General features: G+C 52.0%; 1 protein-coding gene across 2 annotated transcripts in view; it reads left to right on the forward strand.

Annotated features, from left to right (window-relative positions):
- Nucleotides 1-19499, forward strand: part of XPO1 (exportin 1) — a 1118801-nt gene that overhangs the window by 449954 nt on the left and 649348 nt on the right. For both annotated transcript variants that reach the window (XM_069608010.1, XM_069608011.1), the window contains exon 11: nucleotides 17446-17604. In XM_069608010.1, the coding sequence (XP_069464111.1) occupies nucleotides 17446-17604 (159 nt within the window). The remainder of the gene's footprint in view (nucleotides 1-17445; nucleotides 17605-19499) is intronic.

The raw sequence follows: 19499 nt of genomic DNA on the forward strand, positions 1-19499 counted from the left end.
TGTTTCCAACTTCGAGGAATTGGGGTGAACCCCTTTTCCTCGCCAAAGTCTTGTCCATGTCTTCCCTCCCTCTTGTAACTTTTGCTTCCCTTTTGGACAATATCTAAGTACTCCTGGCAATTTTGAATCGTGAACTGTTCTAACCTTGTGATCCTCGACAACAGGACCCCTGTTCCATTTGACACTGGCGCAGGTGTATTGACTTGTTTTAGAAAGTATCCTCTGATTCTATTTGCCTTGACAAAAGTATTGCCTATGATTTTATCCCCTATTCTCTTGTGTTAATTCATGTGCTAAGTGTGTTTGACTTCGGTAACATTTCTTCTCGCGGGTACGCCTTTCTTTCATAAGACCGAACTGTCATTACTGTCAAAAAGTGATCACGTATTAACCCACGGTAACGTCTTTGTTCCGCACACCATTCTGTCAAATCCCAATGTACTTAACTTGAATTGATCTGCACAAGGGGAATTGGTTATGTGTAGTATATTTGGAGTGTGGTTTTAATTTAAAAGAAGTGAAGTGTTTTGTGAGCAGATGGTTTAAAAAATAAATGTACTTATACTTTTTAACCAGAAACCTTGAGTCAGTGTTTGCTTGAGTCACAGTAATTGTAGTCCTTAGTGTAATCTCTACTACTGCTCATTTGCTCTTGAGAGAAGTATGGCTGCTCAGCCATTGCTACCACTTTTTCTGTTTAGTACAGGCTTGTACCAAAGGTGAAATTGTACTACCACTTGTAGTCTTAATTGTGTAGTGGTCCCTAAGGGCACTGTACTGGATTCTGCCTAACAATGCATATCATCCCACCTCTACCTACCCTGGGGCTATCCCCAGTTCCGCCTCATGGTCCCCAAAGGATATTGATAGTCATGAGTCGTATGACTTGATTGGCTAATTTATTTCTATGAACATCCACATGTTCTCATAAATCTTGCCAACACGCCTCCCACTACCCAGGCGTCTGGCTCAAACACAAGAGACTCAGCCTCTCAGTTTCAAATACCGGTGCAACCGGCTAAGAAAATATATTTTCCCCCAGTGGAACTGTCCGTGGAGCCAGTCCCCAAAACTCCCCGCCTCTCCTCGGCCATGTACGACCTTTATGCAGGGGGTGATGTATACATGGATGTGGATGACCCTTATGACGACGTCTAGGAGTATGATGCCGGGGTGGGGGGGATGTGGGGAAATCTATCGGGATCAAGATGACACCGAGTCAGTATTTTTTTAATGCACTCTCCGGTCCCGCAAGACCCTCATTTACCCGACTCCCCTGTGGACAACCAGCCCCTGTTCAATGATGTACTCCTAAGGGCTGTTGAGCATTTCGGGATCGAAACCCAACATCGGGTCCAACAGGAAAAATATTTTGCAGAAAATATCTTGCGCGACAAGAAACCTGCAGCCCAATTTATTCCCCTTCTTAAGTCAGTCCAAAGAAGGATTCAGCCTTCCTTAGAAAAGCCTAATGAAGCCAGGGCTGTAAACCCCAGAATTGAGAAGCTCTTCCGCCCAGCGCCTTCCGACCCTTATATATAAAGGGGACAACTTCGGCCAGATTACTTGGTAGTCGCCACTACCAGGAAGAGAGCTGTTACCCCCTCGGCGTCATCCGAAGCTCCTCCAGACTAGGAGGGGGGGAAAAAACTGTATGCCATGGGTAGAAAGATGGCATCATCATCAGCAGCATACCAAGCGCGGATAGCAGATAATTCCACCTTACTTTCCAGCTATGACTGCACCAAATGGGATGTGGTGACGGCCCTGGCAGTCAGCACTAGAGCCACTTAAATCCAAACTCTCCCTTCTGGCTGGCAGAGGTACAGCTGGTGGTGTTCTGAAAAACAACTTTGACGCAGCGGGTAACGCTGGCCGCTTGGTTGCAGAAGCCACAATTTTAAAATGCCACGCCTGGCTTAGACAGTCGGGGTTTAAATTTGAAACTCAAGCTACCTTACTCAACATGCCTGTTGAGCAGAATGTGTTTGTTAAAGCAGTTGAGGACGCTCTAAAGTCGGCCAAGGAAGAATGAGACACTAAAAAGCCTTGGCCAACTGACAAACAACCAGGCCAAAGAGGTGGCAATAATTTTCTTCGCTTTTGGGGTCAAAATACACAGAGGCACCGGATATAATCAGAGTCAAAGTTCCTTATGGAACACCAACTAACGGGCTACCCAGGGTTATCCTAGAGGTCAGCGAAGGGCTCGGGGAAGATGAAGAGGTTCCCCCACCAGAGGTGGAGGGACACCCTCCAAGCAATGACTCCATGCTACAGGTCCCCTCCCATGCCCCACCATCTTTTTTCACCCACGCATGGGAGGGTATAACATCAGACAAGTGGGTGCTGTCGTCAGTGACGGGAGGTTAATGTATAGAACTCCAAGGAAGACCATCAAACCTCCCACCGTGCCAGAAAAAAAACATCACAGGAGGAACTCCTCCTGCTGGAAGAAGTGAAGTCTCTACTCCTCAAGGACGCCATCGAAGTCGTGCCGTACGAGGTAAACAAGGGTATTTATTCAACGTACTTCCTTGTTCCAAAGAAAGATCTGACCATACGCCCGGTACTAGACCTGCGCCCTGCAAACAAGTTTGTCAAGCCACAAACATTTTGCATGACAACGCTACAAGAAGTAATCACTGTTAAAACGGGGGGATAGCATGGCCACATTGGACATGAAAGATTCTTGCTTTCATATTTCAATGTTCCCAGTGCACAGAAGATTCTTGCAGTTCAAAGTAGCAGACCAACACTACCGGTTCAAGGTGCTGCCCTTTTGGATAGCCTCGGCTCCAAGGATGTTCACCAAGGTACTGGCAGTGTTGGCAGCGCACTTACGCAGGGAGTCAATCCCAGTGTACCCTTACCTGGACGACTGCCTGATCACAGGAGAAACGTACAATCTTTGCAAGCTAAACACACAAAGAACTATAGACCTTCTCTTCCAATTGGGCTTCTCGATAAACGAGAAAGTCAAGTCTGCTACCAAACACATTGAAACAGTTCCTAGGAGCTGTATTGGATACAAAGACAGGTTTAGCCTTCCCATCCATGGAAAGAATACACAACATGCTTTGGCAAATACCCCAGTATCAAGGCGGTCTCCGGTTAAGCGTACGCAAAGCTATGCGTCTGCTAGGTATGGCATTGTGCATTTACCTGGTGTCCCACGCGCGCCTGTGCATGCGACCAATGCAGGAGTGGTTGGTGAAACAATGGTCTCAGGCATGTGGTCAGTTGGAAGTTCTAATGGTTGTTTCGCCAACAGTGGTTCAGAACTTACGCTGGTGGTCAAGGGAGAATCTGCTCAAGGGGAAACCTTTCCACGAACTGGAAGCGCAGGCGATCGTCACAAGACATGTCACTTTCCGGGTGGGGATCCCACTATCTTCACCTCACAGCAGACAGCATGTGGTCACAAGAGACTGCCCAAAAGCACATAAACATACTAGAGTTATTGGCAATTCTCAAGGCACTACAAGCCTTCGAAGAACATCTGACAAACCAATCGGTGCAAGTCCTAACAGACAGCACTACTGTTATGTTCTGTGTAAACAAGCAGGGAGGTACACACTCTCCAAATCTGTCCAAGCAGGCGCAGAAAATATGGAAGTGGGCACTCGGACGAGGGATGTCCCTATCCTCCCAACATGTTCCAGGGGTACTCCACACTCTATCAGACTCTCTCAGCAGAGATCCTCTGCCAAGAGAGCACGAGTGGCAATTGTACGCAGACGTAGTAGACCACATGTTCTCTCTTTGGGGCTACCCCTCTCGAGACTTGTTCGCTACAAGAGGGAACAAGCAATGCCCAGACTTTGCGTCCAGACTCCAAGGGGAACTCCCTATGGATGAATTGGTTAGGGAGATAAGCTTACGCTTTCCCCCCCAACTGCATTAATCAGCAGGGTAGTGAACAAGATACACAGGGAACGGATGACACTCATCCTCGTTGCTCCTATGTGGGCGAGACAACCATGTTATCCACATCTGTGCAAACTGGCGATGTGCGACCCCTTCAAACTCCCGTACCAAGTAAGCCTGTTGACTCAACATGGGGGGCCAACAATACATCCACAACCTCGCTCTTTGAACCTGGCAGCATGGCTTCTGAAGTCAGAGTTCGGACACCTTAATCTTCCACAACGTTGTATGGACATCCTGAAAGAAGCACGGAAGCCAAACACCAGACACTGCTATTTCCACAAGTGGAAGAGATTTGTCATTTGGTCTCAATCTAGCCAGATAAACCCCTTAAAGTATTCCATCGCACATTCTTACTTGCATGCTCCACCTGTTGGATTCGGGGTTAGTCTTTAATTCTCTTAAAGTCCACCTAGCAGCTTTATCAGCATACACCACCTCTCAAAGTAAGATCTCATGGTTGAAAGTGCAAGTCATTAAGTCATTAAGGCATTCATGGAAGGAGTAAAGAGAGTACACCCTCCGGTCTCTAATACCACGCCTGGTTGGGATCTAAATGTAGTACTAGCAAAACTCATGGGACCCCCCTTCGAGCCTTTGCATCAGGCTTTCTCTTAGACACATAACCTATAAAACTGCCTTCTTAGTGGCAATTACCTCCATAAGAATAGTCGGCGAACTCCAAGCCTGGTCAGTGCAGGACCATTCATAAAGACAAATTGGTTTTACGGACTCACCCTAGGTTCTCACCTAAATTAATTTCCAAGTTGCACGTAAACCAGTCCATCGAGCTCCTGGCCGCCTTCCAGAAGCCAACAAGCTCAGCTGAGGTCAAATTCCATACACTTGATGTGAGGAGGGCAGTTCTCTACTACGTAGATGAGACCAAACCGCTGAGGAAGACTGATTAACTGTTCATCTCCATGCCTACATGCAGACCGGGAGAACAGGGTTTCTAAAAGAGCATTTCCAAGTGGATAGTCAAATGTAAACAATTATGCTATTCATTATCAGCCAACTCCACACGAGGTGCCGGGGCCACTCTAGCCTCAATTGCAAATGTCCCCCTAGACCGCATTTGCAAGGCAGCTACATATAGCTCAGTTCATACCTTCACTCGGCACTACTGCATTGACACTCATTCCAAGACCGATGCACAGGTGTGGCACGCGGTTCTAAAACATCTATTTGCCGTTACTACTCCTCCTGACCCACCAACTTCTCATAACACTGCTCGCTAATCTATGCATAGCATATGATCTAAGCAGATTTCACAAGCATCAGAAGGAATACATTACTCACCGTAATCGTATTTCTGGTGCTTGCATCTTAGAATCACATGCGCCCACCCTTGAGAGAAGATGCATAGATGTTAAATGAGCTTTTCATATATCTGCTTGGATACTCTGTACTCGTGATACTCCTCATGCCAGAAAAATACAATCTAAGGGACCTACACGCGAGGGATCGTGGGTACAGGGATGTCACAATAGGGATAGTATTACTGGCATGCCCCTTTTCGACGTCCATTTTCAAGTTTCGAAAAAACAACTAATACTCTGCAGCTGCCACTAGATGTCGGCCTATGCATAGCATGTGAATCTAAGCAGATGCAAGCACCAGAAATGCGATTACGGTGAATAATGTATTTTAGCTATTTATCTCTAATGTCCTGTCCCCTTTCCTCCATACTGCATGGGTGTCCCTCACGAGGGACGGGAGATGGAACCGTTTTCACCAGAAAAATCTTCTTCCCCTCTGAAATCTAAAAGCACGTCCCTGGGAGCATTCGCTGCCCTGATTCCGCCCTCTGGCGCCACACCTCAGTCCCCTTTTCTGCGTCAACGGGAACATGCCGACTTCACCGGTGCGTCCCCTTTTCTGCGTCAACGGGAACATGCCGACTTCACCGGTGCTCCTGGGTTTGGCTTCGGCCATGTAATTCCACGCGCAAATTCTTCCTGTCTTTTTTTTTGTGTCTTTTTTCAATATGTACTCTGTGCTCAGACGCCACAGCTCCTCCCCGGTGCATGTCGACGTTGACAGGGTTCAGCAGGTGCCCATCCTGCAACGGGCCCTTCCTTACTTCAGACCCCCACTCCCTCTGCCTATGTAGCCTTGCCCCAGACCACGGTTGGCAAGCCTGTTCGGCCTGCGGCTCGCTGTCCTCGAAAGCGCTAAAGAACAGACTAGCCCGGTGGAGGGAGCTCTTTCAAGGGCCTCCTTCTGAGGAGCTCAAGAGTTTCGTGAAGCATCGATCCAGGCCTGAGGTAGGGCCTACATTTTCATCCGCACCTCGCAAGGGACACTCCTTTGCAGGGACCGGTATGGTCCTTATACCAACTCACGCACCGAGGCTGCTACAGCTACCGGCCTTCGGACTGAGGGGTCCTGGGGTCCTCGGATCCTCCCGGTGCCAAGGTTGATGGGCTGCTAGGCTCTATCACCGGGCTTGTGCCCGAGAGACTCTGAATTTGTACCGGCATCATGGCCGAGGGCTATGCTTTGTTACCGGGAGCACGTGCCAGGGGTCGCCTGAACGCTGCCGAGGTGGATACACCTACCGGGCAAGGTCCCTGAGGAGCGGGGCAAGTCGCACACCGCTCACATAAGAGACTTGGCAGAGGCTTGCATCAACGAGCCGAGCAACATGTTGCAGCCACGTGGTAGGGAGCTCAGAAAAATGGCCGACGTGCCAGAAATGGACTCCTGTTCGACGCCTCTGCAGGACTTCTGCGAAGAACGAGTATCAAGGTGGGACTGGCATCAACCCAGTACGTGGCCTACGGCCTACCCTTTTCATGTGCAAAGTTGTTGCTTCTCTATGTACAGGTTCGGCAGCAGCCTCAGCTGCCTCTGGCTTCCCGGTCAGTCCCCTCCTCCTCCTCGGCCAGCGAGGACCGGATCTTTGAGAGGTTCCTCGGCCTCCTGAAGTCTCCTGATATGGGAGCTATCATCAAGGACGCAGTCGAAGTCTTTCCTGCTATGCTAGCGGAACCACAGACGCCAACGCCATTGGCCCCGGCACAGCCGCCTCCTCCGGTTCCTCCGCAGGCTGTTCCATGCCAATCTCAGCCTCCGGCGGTGTTTCCTGTGCCTCCAGCTCTGGACTCTCCTCCTCCTGAGGATCCCCCAGAACCTCAGGATACTGATGATGAAGAGGATCCTGATATGCCATCATCAGCCAGGGCCTTCCACGAACAGGTCTCGAGCCTGGCGGAATACCTGGGTCTCCCCCAGCCCCAGGTAGAACAGCTGGCAGAGGGCGTCCTCGCTGAAGTCCTCATGAGGCGCCCTTCTGTCAGAACTGGAATTCCACAGCAAACCGATGTAGTCTCCCTTGCCAAGAAGGGTTGGCTCAAACCCCACTACGTCCAGCCAGTCAAACGCTGCCTGAACGCCAAGTACAGGCAGATGGAGGGGGATGCATTCTTGCTCTCATCCTATCCTCCGACACTCCTCTGCGATTGCTGCGGCACCACTATACTCCAAGCCTCAGTCGTCATCAACGGCGCTCTTAGGCAAGGAGGAGAAGACTTTGGGGGCATACGGTAAGAAGCTGTATTCTGATGCTTTCTTGTACCTGCGACAGGCCAACACAGACTCCATGCTGGCAGCTGCCAACCAGAGATTATGGCGTGAAATTGACGACTTCCTCCCAGAACTCACCTCCCACAGCCAATCACACTTCAAGGCGTGGCTAGCAGAGGTCAAGCTCGTGGCTCAGGATATCATGGCGTCCACCCTAGCACACATTTATACCCTTGGACGTGCCATCTGCATTGCCACGGACATGAGAAGGATGGCTTGACTACGGGCAACCAAGTTCAACCCGGATATCCAGGAACGTATTCTAGACCTGCCCTTTGAGGGCAGTGACCTCTTTCACTCCTGCACAGACGTGGAACGGACAAGAATAGCTTGCAGACCGCTGAGTCTTTATCTATTCTGACAAAGACCACTCCCAAAGCGTACTCCAGTCTCAGCAACACTCGGATAAGGGTTGCTTGTCTGGAGGCTTCCGCGGCTTGCAGGAACTGAGGTCCAGGCAGCCGGAACACTTGCCGACGCCTAGTCGGTGCAAGCATCAAAGTGGGTGAGGGGGGGGGGGGTGGGCAATGTCTTTTTCTAGTACCCCTCCTCCGCCTCTGCTTACGAGGGTAAAAAGTCATGACCGACCCACTCAGGTTCACGTGTCGCCAGTGGGGGGCAGGCTTGCTCTTCACGCACACTTTTGCCGACAGACCTTTGCTGGCCCCTGGATCCTGTCAGTCTCCTCGGGGTATAGTCTTCCTATGCCTGCCTATCCTCCCTCATCTCCTCCCCTTCCACAAGTTGGGACGGCAACTCTTTTGGCGGAGATTCGGTTGCTCGTCCTGAGCAAGGCCGTGGAGGAAGTCCCAGCAAAGTTAGGGCTTCTACTTCAGGATCTTCGCCATTCAGAAAAAGAACCAGGCTGGCCTGGGAGTTGTAATGGACCTTTCCACCCTCAACCTATCCTTACCTCTCCAGAGGTTCAAGATGGTGACGCCAGCCTTTCATTGCGGAGACATTATGCAGGGGAGACTGGATGTGCTCACTGAATCTGAAGGACGCATATCTACACGTCCCGATCTGGCAACTCCATCGTAATTTCCTCCAGTTCAGGATCATGAGCTGCCATTTTCAGTACAAGGACCTCCCTTTTGGCTTCAACTCGGCCCCCAGGGTCTTTACCAGACTCATGAATGCGGTGGCAGCCCTCCTCAGGGCTAGGGGCCTCCATACATACCCATACCTAGACTGGCTCATCAGGGCTGCATCTCAAGAAGAGGTTCACCCTCCCCCCCGGTACTGATTAACACGCTACACGACCTGGGCTTTTCGCTCAATATCAGGAAGTCAGTAACAACCCACGCAGTCTTTGACCTTCCTGGGCCTCATCTGGGACACGTGCTCCGAGAGGGTCTTCCCTCGGAGGACAAGATCTCGGGCATCAGGAGGGCCACATTCCACTTTCTAAGCCGAATCGCTACTTCGGCTTGGTGGTACCAGCATCCACTGGGCCTTTTTGCAGCAGTACTGCTGGCCGTCCCTCACACAACTCAGGATGAGAAGGATTCCGCCCCGCTCCACTTCTCAGCGTGGTGGAACCATGAGAAGGGGTGCAGGCCGAAATCCTCAAGATCCCCACTTCTCTCTTCCCAGACTTCGCATGGTGGTCCGAGGACCGCAACCTGCGGACGGGCAAGTCATTCAGGCCCTCTGTTCCGCAGGTGACGATTACCACAGGCTCCTCCCTCGAGGACTGGGGAGCCACCCTGGAGGATCTGTCCACGGCATATGGACAACCACATCAATTGGTTGGAACTGAACACCATCTGGTTAGCGCTCAGCCTTCCTCCCATGTCTCAAGGGAAGGGTTGTCCTCATCCAGACAAACAACTCAACCAGTATGTACTACATCAACAAGCAGGGGGGGAACCAGGTCCCCTGCCCTGTGCAGATTGGCCATCAACATGTGGGATAAGGGCCTTGGAGAACAGGATGGTCTTTGGCATTCCACCTCCCGGGTAATCCAACCTGGAAGCGGACAGGTTCAGCAGGTTGGGAGCGGACAACTACGAGTGGCAGCTGAGCGACCTTGTTGCACAAGAGCTCTTCCACAGATGGGGCTTACCCCAGGTGGATCTCTTTGCCACCAGGCACAACAAGAAGTGCCCCCAGTTGCCTCCTGGTAGGGGCAGGGCCTAGGCTCCATGGGTGATGCCTTATGGATCCAGTGGAACGGCATGTCAGCCTACGCCTTCCCGCCCACTCCATTGATTCACAGAGTGGTTTGCTAGTTCAAGGAGTCTCACCAGCTCAGTCATTCAGATAGCTCCATGGTGGCCAGCCAGGCCATAGTTCTCAGAGCTGCTCAACCTCTCGGAGGTCGCTTAAATCCACCTCCCGACGGGCCCAGGACATCTTCTGACACAACAGGGGGGCAGGGTCGTCCACCCCGGCCCTCAGAAGCTGGCCCTCACAGCGTGGTCCCTGAGCAGGTGACGCTCAGTCACCTCAACCTCTCAGGCCAATCTGGAAATCCTACACAGGGCTAGGAGCAAGGCTACCAGAGCCTAGCATAAAGGTAAATGGACCAGGTTCTGCCACTGGGCCCACTGCAAGGATATCGACCTGCTGGACGACGTACTGTAATTCTAGGCGCACCTCTTCAACTCGGGTGTGCAGGTGGACACCTGCCGCACATACCTCAGCCATTTGCGCTTACAGGAATTCCAAGGAAGGGGTCTTCTCCTCCTCCAACCCGATTGTCAGGAGACACCTGGCCGGACTTGCTTGACTCTACCCGCCAATCAGGAAGCCACACCCCGTGTGGGATTTTAACCTAGTCTTGGGTGACCGAATGCACAAGCCCTTTGAGCCTATGGCGTCCTCAGACATCTGGTTAGTCACCAAGACGGCCCTACTAGTCGGCCTGACTTTGGCATGCAGGGTCAGCGAGATCCAGGCCTTAGTGGCCTCAGAGCCATACTCTACCTTTCACAACCCATCCGGCATTTGTACCTAAAGTGCCATCAGCCTTTCAACTAAACGAGGAGATAGTCCTTCCCACATTCTTTCCTGACCCGAAGGACGAGCCTCAGAGTTCTCCAGCATGGGGTCTGGCATGTATTCACATGCTCATGAATATTCCCCGTCGTCAGGCTGGGAATCCTTGGTAAAGAAAAAATCATTTTGTTTCGTTTCTGAACTGTCTTTCTAATAACCAGTCACTGGTCTATGGGTCATGCTGCCCCCAGCCAATGACTGCCCTCTACCTAAGCCCCTCCTCTGGCAGCCATCTTCAGATTTTTACCGCACATTCAAGTGTTGGGAGTCCTCGTGCTATAGCTATTGAGCTTTTACTGCGTTTTCACGCTTTTTTTTTAAAGAGATTTGCTCATTTCTCGGTTAAATCGAGCCTCAAGCTCCACCGATCTACTTCTGATCAACGGGGACCTGTTTCAGAATTTTCTGCGCCCCTTAAGGCTGAAGTTTTCGTTGAGTTACGCTTCTTGGACGATTCCAGAAGATCCGAGGCCTACCTTGGACATGGCCAAGGACATGGGAAGCTCGATGCCCGGATCCAAGCTGTTCAGGAACTGCCCTGGATGCGGGTTAGAGAATGTTTTCAAGGAGGACGAGCATTCGAGATTTCTCCTGCCTTCATGAGGACAAGACTCGCGTGGAGAAGGACTGTGCGTTCTGCAAGAACCTATCGGAACGGTCCATGAGGGATCGTCGTACCCGCCTCGCCAGATGGTTGGAGAAAGGCCCAACGGGTGAGAAGAAGAAAAGGTCCGAGTGGTCTTCTAAGTCCTGTGAGGGTGTCCCAGTGACGGGGGCCCAACAGAAGGCTAAGCACCTCTAGTTCGCGGGCACTGGGAGCGCTGAACGGTTGGGCTCTTTGGCTGCCAGGACGCCTTCCCCGGCACCATCAACTACGAGCCAACGCTCTGGTTCGGGGAAGAGGAAATCCGAGAACCTGGGTAAGCTTCTGCAGAGGCCCCGGTCGATCTCGAAGGGAGCCGAGGGGGAGCAAGGCAGTGACCCTCCCCCAAGGTGAAGGCCCAGGACGCACCTAAGGTGGTGAGGGCCCTGATCCAACCGGCAAAGGCCTCTATCGAGGGAGTCAGCAATGGCCCTGGCGAAGCTGGCGGAGACTACGCCAGTGGAGGCGACCTCGGGGCCCAGAGTTTCCCTGCCACCGCGGAGGGAATCCTCTTTCCAGCCCATCAACAAGACCCCTGTGAAGACCCCGGTGGCCATTACGGACACGGATTCAGCCTCAGAGGAGGAGCTGGTGGAAGCCATGAAGGGCCTCAACGAGAGGTTCGAGGAGGTACGATCCCACGGGAGAGATCCTGCTGATGTGATAGAAGAAAGCGACGAGGGCGACGACGAAGGCCCAGTGGAGGAGCAGCCATCCCGCCCATCGCAGCCATTGCCCGAGCCTCAGGGCAGCTCGGCGGCCATTTTGTTGGCAATCCAATCCTAATGCACTGAGATAAGGACGAGATTACAACGAACCCCGGCGGAGGATCCAGAACCAGGACCGTCGGGAAGCCCTCCGAACAAGCGGAGGAGAGTCTGCCCCGCCCTTCGTGCCCACAAGGCGTGTGGTGCCCTCATCCCCCTCGCCGGACCCCCGAGATGACACGGCGACTGATATAGCGACGGGGACGGATGACGGTGGTTACGACCGGACGGACCTTCCATCACCACCCCTTCGGGCTTCTCCTCCCGACGAAATTGGCTCTTTCCACGCCATGATCACCAGGGCATCTGAGCTCTTCCAGCTCTGCCCGGAGGAACAGAAGAAGGAAGGCTTCCTCTACCAACGGCGGGAGGCCAAAAGAAAGACGGTCCTCGCGGTACCGTTACTCGACGATATCTGGGACGAGGGACTTGCCGTCCTGAAGAACCCTTCCACAACGGCCGCCAAGAGGGACTGGTACGAGAAGTACCGAGTCCCTGACCGCCACCCCCTTGTGCCTCAGGGCCCAGCCTACGCCGGATTCGGTCATCTCAGCAGCGGCCAAGAAGAAAGAGGCGGGTGCGGCAGCTTCAACCTCCACTTCCCCGCCGGGACGGCGAGGGAAAGAAATTGGACGCCATGGGGCAACGGGTCATCTGGTCGGCAGCGACGACAATTAAGGCGGCCAACGCTTAAGCGATTGTGGCCCGTTAAGACAGGGAGCTTTGGTACAAGATAGCTCCCCTGCTGGACTTCCTACTAGACAAGAGGGCGGAGGCCCTAGAGAGTCTGCAGGGAGGTGAGGTGGCGTCGGACAACGCCATAACGGTGGCAACGGACATTGCCGACACCAGATTTCGCCAGTTAGGCAACAGTGTTTGCCTTCGAGGATGGCTCAAGGCGACGGGCTTCCGTCAAGACGTTCAGACCAGGATGTTGGACATGCCGTTCGACGGCAACAACCTGTTTGGAAAGGTGGTAGATGAATCGCTCCAGGCCATCAAGACCGACACTGAGACGGTCCGAGCCCTGGGAGTCCTACGACGACAGCCCCTTTGGAGTACCGGAGGCAGGCAAGGGGACTCCAAGGGATCCAGCGGTGGCTCCTCTACGTACCGCCAGGCGGCCCGCTCCTCGTCCCAGGAGGTCTACTGGGGTCGCGGCAAACGAGGAGGATCTCGCCGCCGTCGTCAAGGCGGCAAGGACACTTTCAAAAAAGACTGAACCGGCCGTAACGTCGGGCCCCCACCGAAGCACCCCAGTGGATGGCCGGCTGACGAAATTAGTCAGTGTGTGGGAGTCCATCTCCACTAACCGTTGGGTGCTGGATACCCTGGCCCGCGGGCACTCGCTAGAATTCCTGAAGAAGTGTCCCCACATTCCAACAATGGCCAGGAAGGAGAAACGCGTCTCTCCTGCCGTTGGAGGTAATGGCGATGCTCAAGAAAGGTTCCATTTAGCTTGCCCCCAAGAGGATCCGGGGCTCTGGAGTATACTCAAGGTACTTCCTCGTCAGAAAGAAGACAGGCGGTTGGCGCCACATCCTGGACCTACGTCGGCTAAACAAGTTCATCAAGGCACAGAAGTTCAGGATGGTCACCCTCCAGCACGTGCTGGGACAGCTGGAGGAGGGCGACTTCCTATCGTCGGACCTGGAGGATGCTTACTTCCACATTCCTTTCTAAAAGGACACCGAAAGTTCCTCAGATTTGTAGTCCAGGGACGTCACTACCAATTCAGAGCTCTGCCGTTTGGATTGAAGTCGGCCCCCAGGGTCTTTACCAAGTGCCTAGCACCAGTGGCAGCGTGGCTGCGCCTTCAGGGGATCCACGTCTACCCCTACCTGGACGACTGGCTCATCCGGGCAAGGACAAGAGAACTCGCTGTCGAGCACACAGCGAGGACCGTCCGCCTACTCACGGAGCTGGGATTTACCATCAACTAACCCAAATCCCACCTGGTTCCGTACAGGTAGGACTGTTTCTGGGAGCGAAGCTCGACAGTGGAGCAATTGGCATCTGTCGGAGGAGAGGACGAAGGCCATTTTAGGCAAGGTGCAGCGCCTGCTAGCCACAGAGGTAGCCAGGGTGAGGTCCATCAAGTCCCTCCTCGGGATGATGTCCTCATGCATCTACCCAGTACGCCTTTGCAGACTACGGATGCGTCCGCTAAAAGAGTTCCTCGACGCCCGCTGGATGCAGGCGGCGGGCAGCTTCGAAGACAGGATCCCGCTACACGAGGTCTTCCGTCGGGCAATTCAGAGGTGGGGCATCCATGCGCACCTCACGGCAGGCACAGACTTTCAGACCCCGGCGTAACAGACGGTGACGACGGACGCCTCCCTGGAGGGATGAGGTGCTCACACCGGAGATCTCCATGCAAGAGGCCTTGGGGTTCTGGAGGAGAAGTCTTTTCACATCAACATCCTGGAGCTCTGGGCCGTGTTCTGGGCGCTCAGATCGTTCCTCCCATCCTTCAAGGGAAAGGTGGTGAGGATTTTCACTGACAACACCACCGCAAAGTTCTACATCCGGAAGCATGGAGGCACCAGATCCCCAGCCCTGTCCAAGGAGGCCCAAGATCTGTGGCACTGGGCCGTCGCCCAGGGGATGTTTCTGGTTCCCTTCCACCTGGCAGGAATAAAAAACACCATCGCCGACTCACTGAGCAGGGAGCTACGCTCGTGCCACGAGTCGGAACTGTGCCAGGATCAGGTGGATCGGCTCTTCCGACGTTGGAGCAAACCCCAGATCGACCTATTCGCGTCAGCGACTAACTCCAAGTGCCAGAGGTTGGCCAGCAGGTTTCCACAGCCGAGGAGCATGAGCGATGCTTTCTCGTTCCCCTGGGACGCCCTGTTCCTCTACACGTTCCCTCCATTGCCGTTGCTGCTCCGTCTCATCAAATCAAGGGGTCCCGGTGCAGGATGATCCTTGTCGCACTGGCGTGGCCGAGACAGATCTGGTTCCCGGACCTTATGGACTTGTCAACGTCCCCACCAGTCAAGCTGCCGACAGACGCGTAGTTTCTCTCCAGAGAGGGAGGTGCCATTGTTCATCACGACCTGGAGTCGCTGAACTTGCAGGCCTGGCTCCTTTGGAGGGTACGATATCCCGGCAGACTGCAGAGGTTCTTGCAAAGGCCAGGGCGTCCTCAACTCTCAAGTGCTATGGACAGAAGTGGAAGAGGTTCTCTGTCTGGTGCCGTGCACAGAAGATTACCCTCTACGGATTACGGCACCTCAAGTGCTACCATACCTACTGTCGCTGGCCACGGCTGGACTAGCTCCCGCTTCCATCAAGATACATCTGGCAGCGATCTCCCGATACACCAGAACTACAGGACGGCCGTCCTTGTGGTCTCATCGACTGGTGAAGGAATTTAGGAAGGGACTGTTCTGATCGTGAAGGCTCCAGCCCCGGCGTGGGAGCTCAACGTGGTGCTCACCAGGCTCATGGGCCCGCCATTCGAGCCTTTGCATTCGGCTCGGTTGAAGTTCCTGTCGTGGAAGACAGCGTTCCTTGTGGCCGTCTCCTCCGCACGACGCGTGGGAGAGATTCAGGCCCATCCTGCAAGCCTCCCTACTTTACTTTTAACAATACGAGGGAGGTGTTGAGGACGCACCCCTCTTTCATGCCCAATGTGCCGTCTGACTTCCATCTTAACGAGCCCTTGGTGTTTCCAGTTTTCTTTCTGTCGCCTTCTTCGCCGGCCGAGAGGACTTTGCACTCGCTGGATGTAGCTAGAGCGCTCAAGTTCTATGTGGACCGAACAAAGAGTTTTCGGAAGACATCACAGCTATTTGTGAACTTTGGACCTGTGAACCAAGGGAAGGCGCTCTCAAAGGCTTCCATTTCCAGATGGCTCTCCGGCTGCATCATGCACTGTCATCGGTTGGCCAACCGACCGTTGCCCTGCCGCCCCAAAGCCCATTCGACCAGAGCGATCGCTGCTACTACGGCGTTCTTGTGTCGTGTGCCCCTGCCGGACATCTGCAGGGCTGCTACGTGGAGATCGATGCACACCTTCTCGAGATTCTGCTGCGTCGACCGGGATTCCAGGGAGGAGTCCAGGGTCGGCCAAGCAGTGCTGCGCAATCCCTTCGCCTGAAGGTGGGCCTGGTGAGGATGTAAGAGTTGCTTAATGTTGAGCTTATGTAATGCTTAATGTTGAGCCGTTTGCCACCTCCCGTGGTTGTGCATGTGTGTACTGCTATGTATTCTTATTCATGAGCATGGGTCTGGCATGGATTCACATGTGAACCCTCCCGCCGACCCCTCTGCGGCTCTTCTTAGTCCTACTGCCACTTTACATGCTACCAAATCTGAAGATGGCTGCCAGAGGAGGGGCTTAGATAGAGGGCAGTCATTGGCTGGGGGCAGTATGACCCAGAGACCAGTGTTTGGATATTAGTAGAAAGACAGGTCAGAGACGAAACTGAAACTGATTTTTTTTTTTTTCTTTACCGAGGTGTCCCAGCCTGACGGGGAATATTCATGAGCATGTGAATCCATGCTGGAGAACAAGTTTACAGGTAAGTAACTTGTTCTTCATCGCGGTGTAGCATGTGGAGTTAACTAATTTTAACAAAATTTTCTTAATGGTCATAAATTGTCAGCATTTTGAACTTGTCTCTGCACATTTTTAGCTGGTCCTCCATTAATCTAAGGCGACTGCAGATTTGGTTTTTCATGGCACTCACTCGATCCTCTTGAATGAGAGTGACTAGTGGAAGTGTTAAAATGTGCATTTTGAGCAATGAGCTTGCTGTTCAGTCACAGGTCATTGCTTTGAAAATCAAATCAGCCTCTATCTGCATTATTCTGGAACCACATGGCATGGGTATCGTGACCCCTCACTGCGATCAGTCATTAAAGTTGGTTTTGAGAACGCTTTATCCCATTAAAGGGAGAAAAGTCACTCATTTGAGGTCTGAAAGCCCATGCCATTGTGTTTCTTTTGTTAAAATGTCAGCCAACACACACACTCAACGAAGGTTTGTATATTGATCAAATCACTAGCTTGTTTACCACCTGCCTAGTGTATTATGAAGGTCTAATGTTGGAGTAACCACTGACCATATAATCATAACAGGACAGCGTTCAGTGGGTGCTGTTGATTTCTTTCTTGATTCTTGCAATACATGTTAATTTACCTTCTTAAACATCATGGTACAACAAACCTTTAAGTTGCATATCGGCACAATATGGCCTAGTCTACTACATCACAGCCCCTTCATTACCATTTTCCCCAGGTCTGAGGGCATTCGGACCCTTGTCATGTGAGTTGAGACGGAGGAATGCTTTCATGGGTGGCGTCGCAAATCAAGGATAGACCTGAGAAATATCTAACCCCCATTGCTCTGGACGTATAGAATTGCTACATGGAGAAACCTGACATTGTTTAGATCTCTGATAACCTAAGTTTGAACAACAAAACTCTTTATAATTGAAGATTGCAAAGTTGAATGTTTTAAAATGTTTTGTTCCTCCGATATACTTATTTATTTGTAGATGCTGCCTTTGAACACCAATATCCGTCTTGCATACTCTAATGGAAAAGACGATGAGCAGAACTTTATTCAGAATCTCAGCTTATTTCTTTGCACTTTCCTCAAAGAACATGGTCAACTCATAGAAAAACGGTTAAATCTTCGAGAAACATTGATGGAGGTAAGATGCTGTTCAACTAATTTGATATAAAACTGCTCAATGCGAGAAAAGTGTCTTATGCATGATACCGATTGGCACTGACTAATGGATTATTCCAGGTGGAGCAGGTTTGCCATTAAATTTGAAAGTTTGCCATGTCCACACACACACAACAGATGCATTCCCCCCTGACAGAGGCGCCCACACACCCCCAGTTTGAGACTTGCTGCAGGAGATGTACACAGGGGCCAGTGCAGGTATTGTATTACAACTTTCATTTTAGTTCAGTGGTGTTGGGTAAGATTTTCATATTAGTGATCAATCTTCCTGACCTTTGTCAACCCTCGAACGTTTTGCTTGGACGTGATAATCTTGTCCCTCGGTCAGGGGAATCTGGCTGGGGGCAGTATGACCCAGAGATCAGTGATTGGTTACTACTAAGAAAGACAGATGAGAAACGTAACTAATACTGATTTTTTTCTTTACCGAGGATTCCCAGCCTGACGGGGAATATTCATGAGCATGTGAATCCATGCCAGGCCCATGCTGGAGAACAGTTACAGGTAAGTAACTTGTTCCTTATTCAACTTACTTCCTTGTGCCAAAAAAAGATTTGACAATGCGCCCAGTATTGCACTTACGGCCTGCAAACAACTGTCGAGCCCCGAAAATTCCGCATGACTACTCTCCAAGCGGTAATCCCCCTCCTAAAAAAGGGGATTACATGGCAACATTGGACATGAAAGATGCCTATTTTCATATTTCCATGTTCCCAGCGCACCAAAAGTACTTGTGCTTCAAGGTGAACAGTCGGCACTACCAGTTCAAGGTACTGCCCTTCGGGATAGCTTCGGCTCCAAGGGTCTTCACCAAGGTACTGGCGGTGGCGGCAGCACACCTACGCAGGGAGGCAATCCCCGGTGTACCCTTACCTGGACGACTGGCTCATCACGGGAGAGACCCCAGTAATTTGCAGAACAAACATTCAAAGGACGGTTGACCTCCTCTTCGAATTGGGCTTCTCAATAAACGAGAAGAAGTCAAGTCTGTTGCCAAGCGCCTCCAAACAGTTCCTAGGAGCTATCCTAGACACTCAAGAGGGGTTGACCTTTCCATCCGAGGAATGAATTCGGAATATACTGTTGCAAATTCCGCATTATCAGGCCACTTGCCAGATAACGGTGCGCAAAGCAATGCGTTTGCTGGGTATGATGGCGTCATGTATTTACTTGGTCCCCCACGCGCGCATGCGACCCATGCAGGAATGGTTGGCGAAACAGTGGTCTCAGGCAAGTGGTCAGTGGGACGATCTAGTGGTCGTTTCGCCAACACTTGTACAAAGCCTTCACTGGTGGACAAGAGAAAATCTGTCCAAGGGGAAACCCTTTTACGATCCCGAGATACAGGCGGTAGTCACCGATGCATGCATGACAGGGTGGGGAGCTCACCATCTCCACCACACAGCTCAGGGTCTCTGGTCTCACTCAGTGGCCAGGAATCATCTCAATCTACTAGAGCTTCTGGCGGTATTCATAGCTCTTCAAGCGTTCGAGCCCTACCTGCAGAATCTGTCTGTGCAGATCCGGACAGACAGCACGACAGCCATGTTTTACCTGAACAAGAAAGGAGGGACTCGTTCGCCAAATCTGTCCAAGCTTGCCCTGAAAATTTGGATATGGGCACTCAGCCGGAACATCATCCTGTCATCTCAACATGTTCCAGGGGATCTCAATTCTATGGCGGATGCTTTGAGCAGAGACTCCCTTCCAGAGGAACACGATTGTGTCTACACAGAGAAATCATATGTTATCTTCTCTCAGTGGGGTTCCCCCACTATGGACCTATTCGCCACAAGCGAAAACAGACAATGCCCAGGATTTGCATCCAGGTTCCCCCAACCAGACTCCCAGGGGAAC

Source organism: Ambystoma mexicanum, chromosome 4q (assembly GCF_040938575.1).
Source record: "Ambystoma mexicanum isolate Mex_15411 chromosome 4q, UKY_AmexF1_1, whole genome shotgun sequence".
Classification (NCBI taxonomy): Eukaryota; Metazoa; Chordata; class Amphibia; order Caudata; family Ambystomatidae; genus Ambystoma; species Ambystoma mexicanum.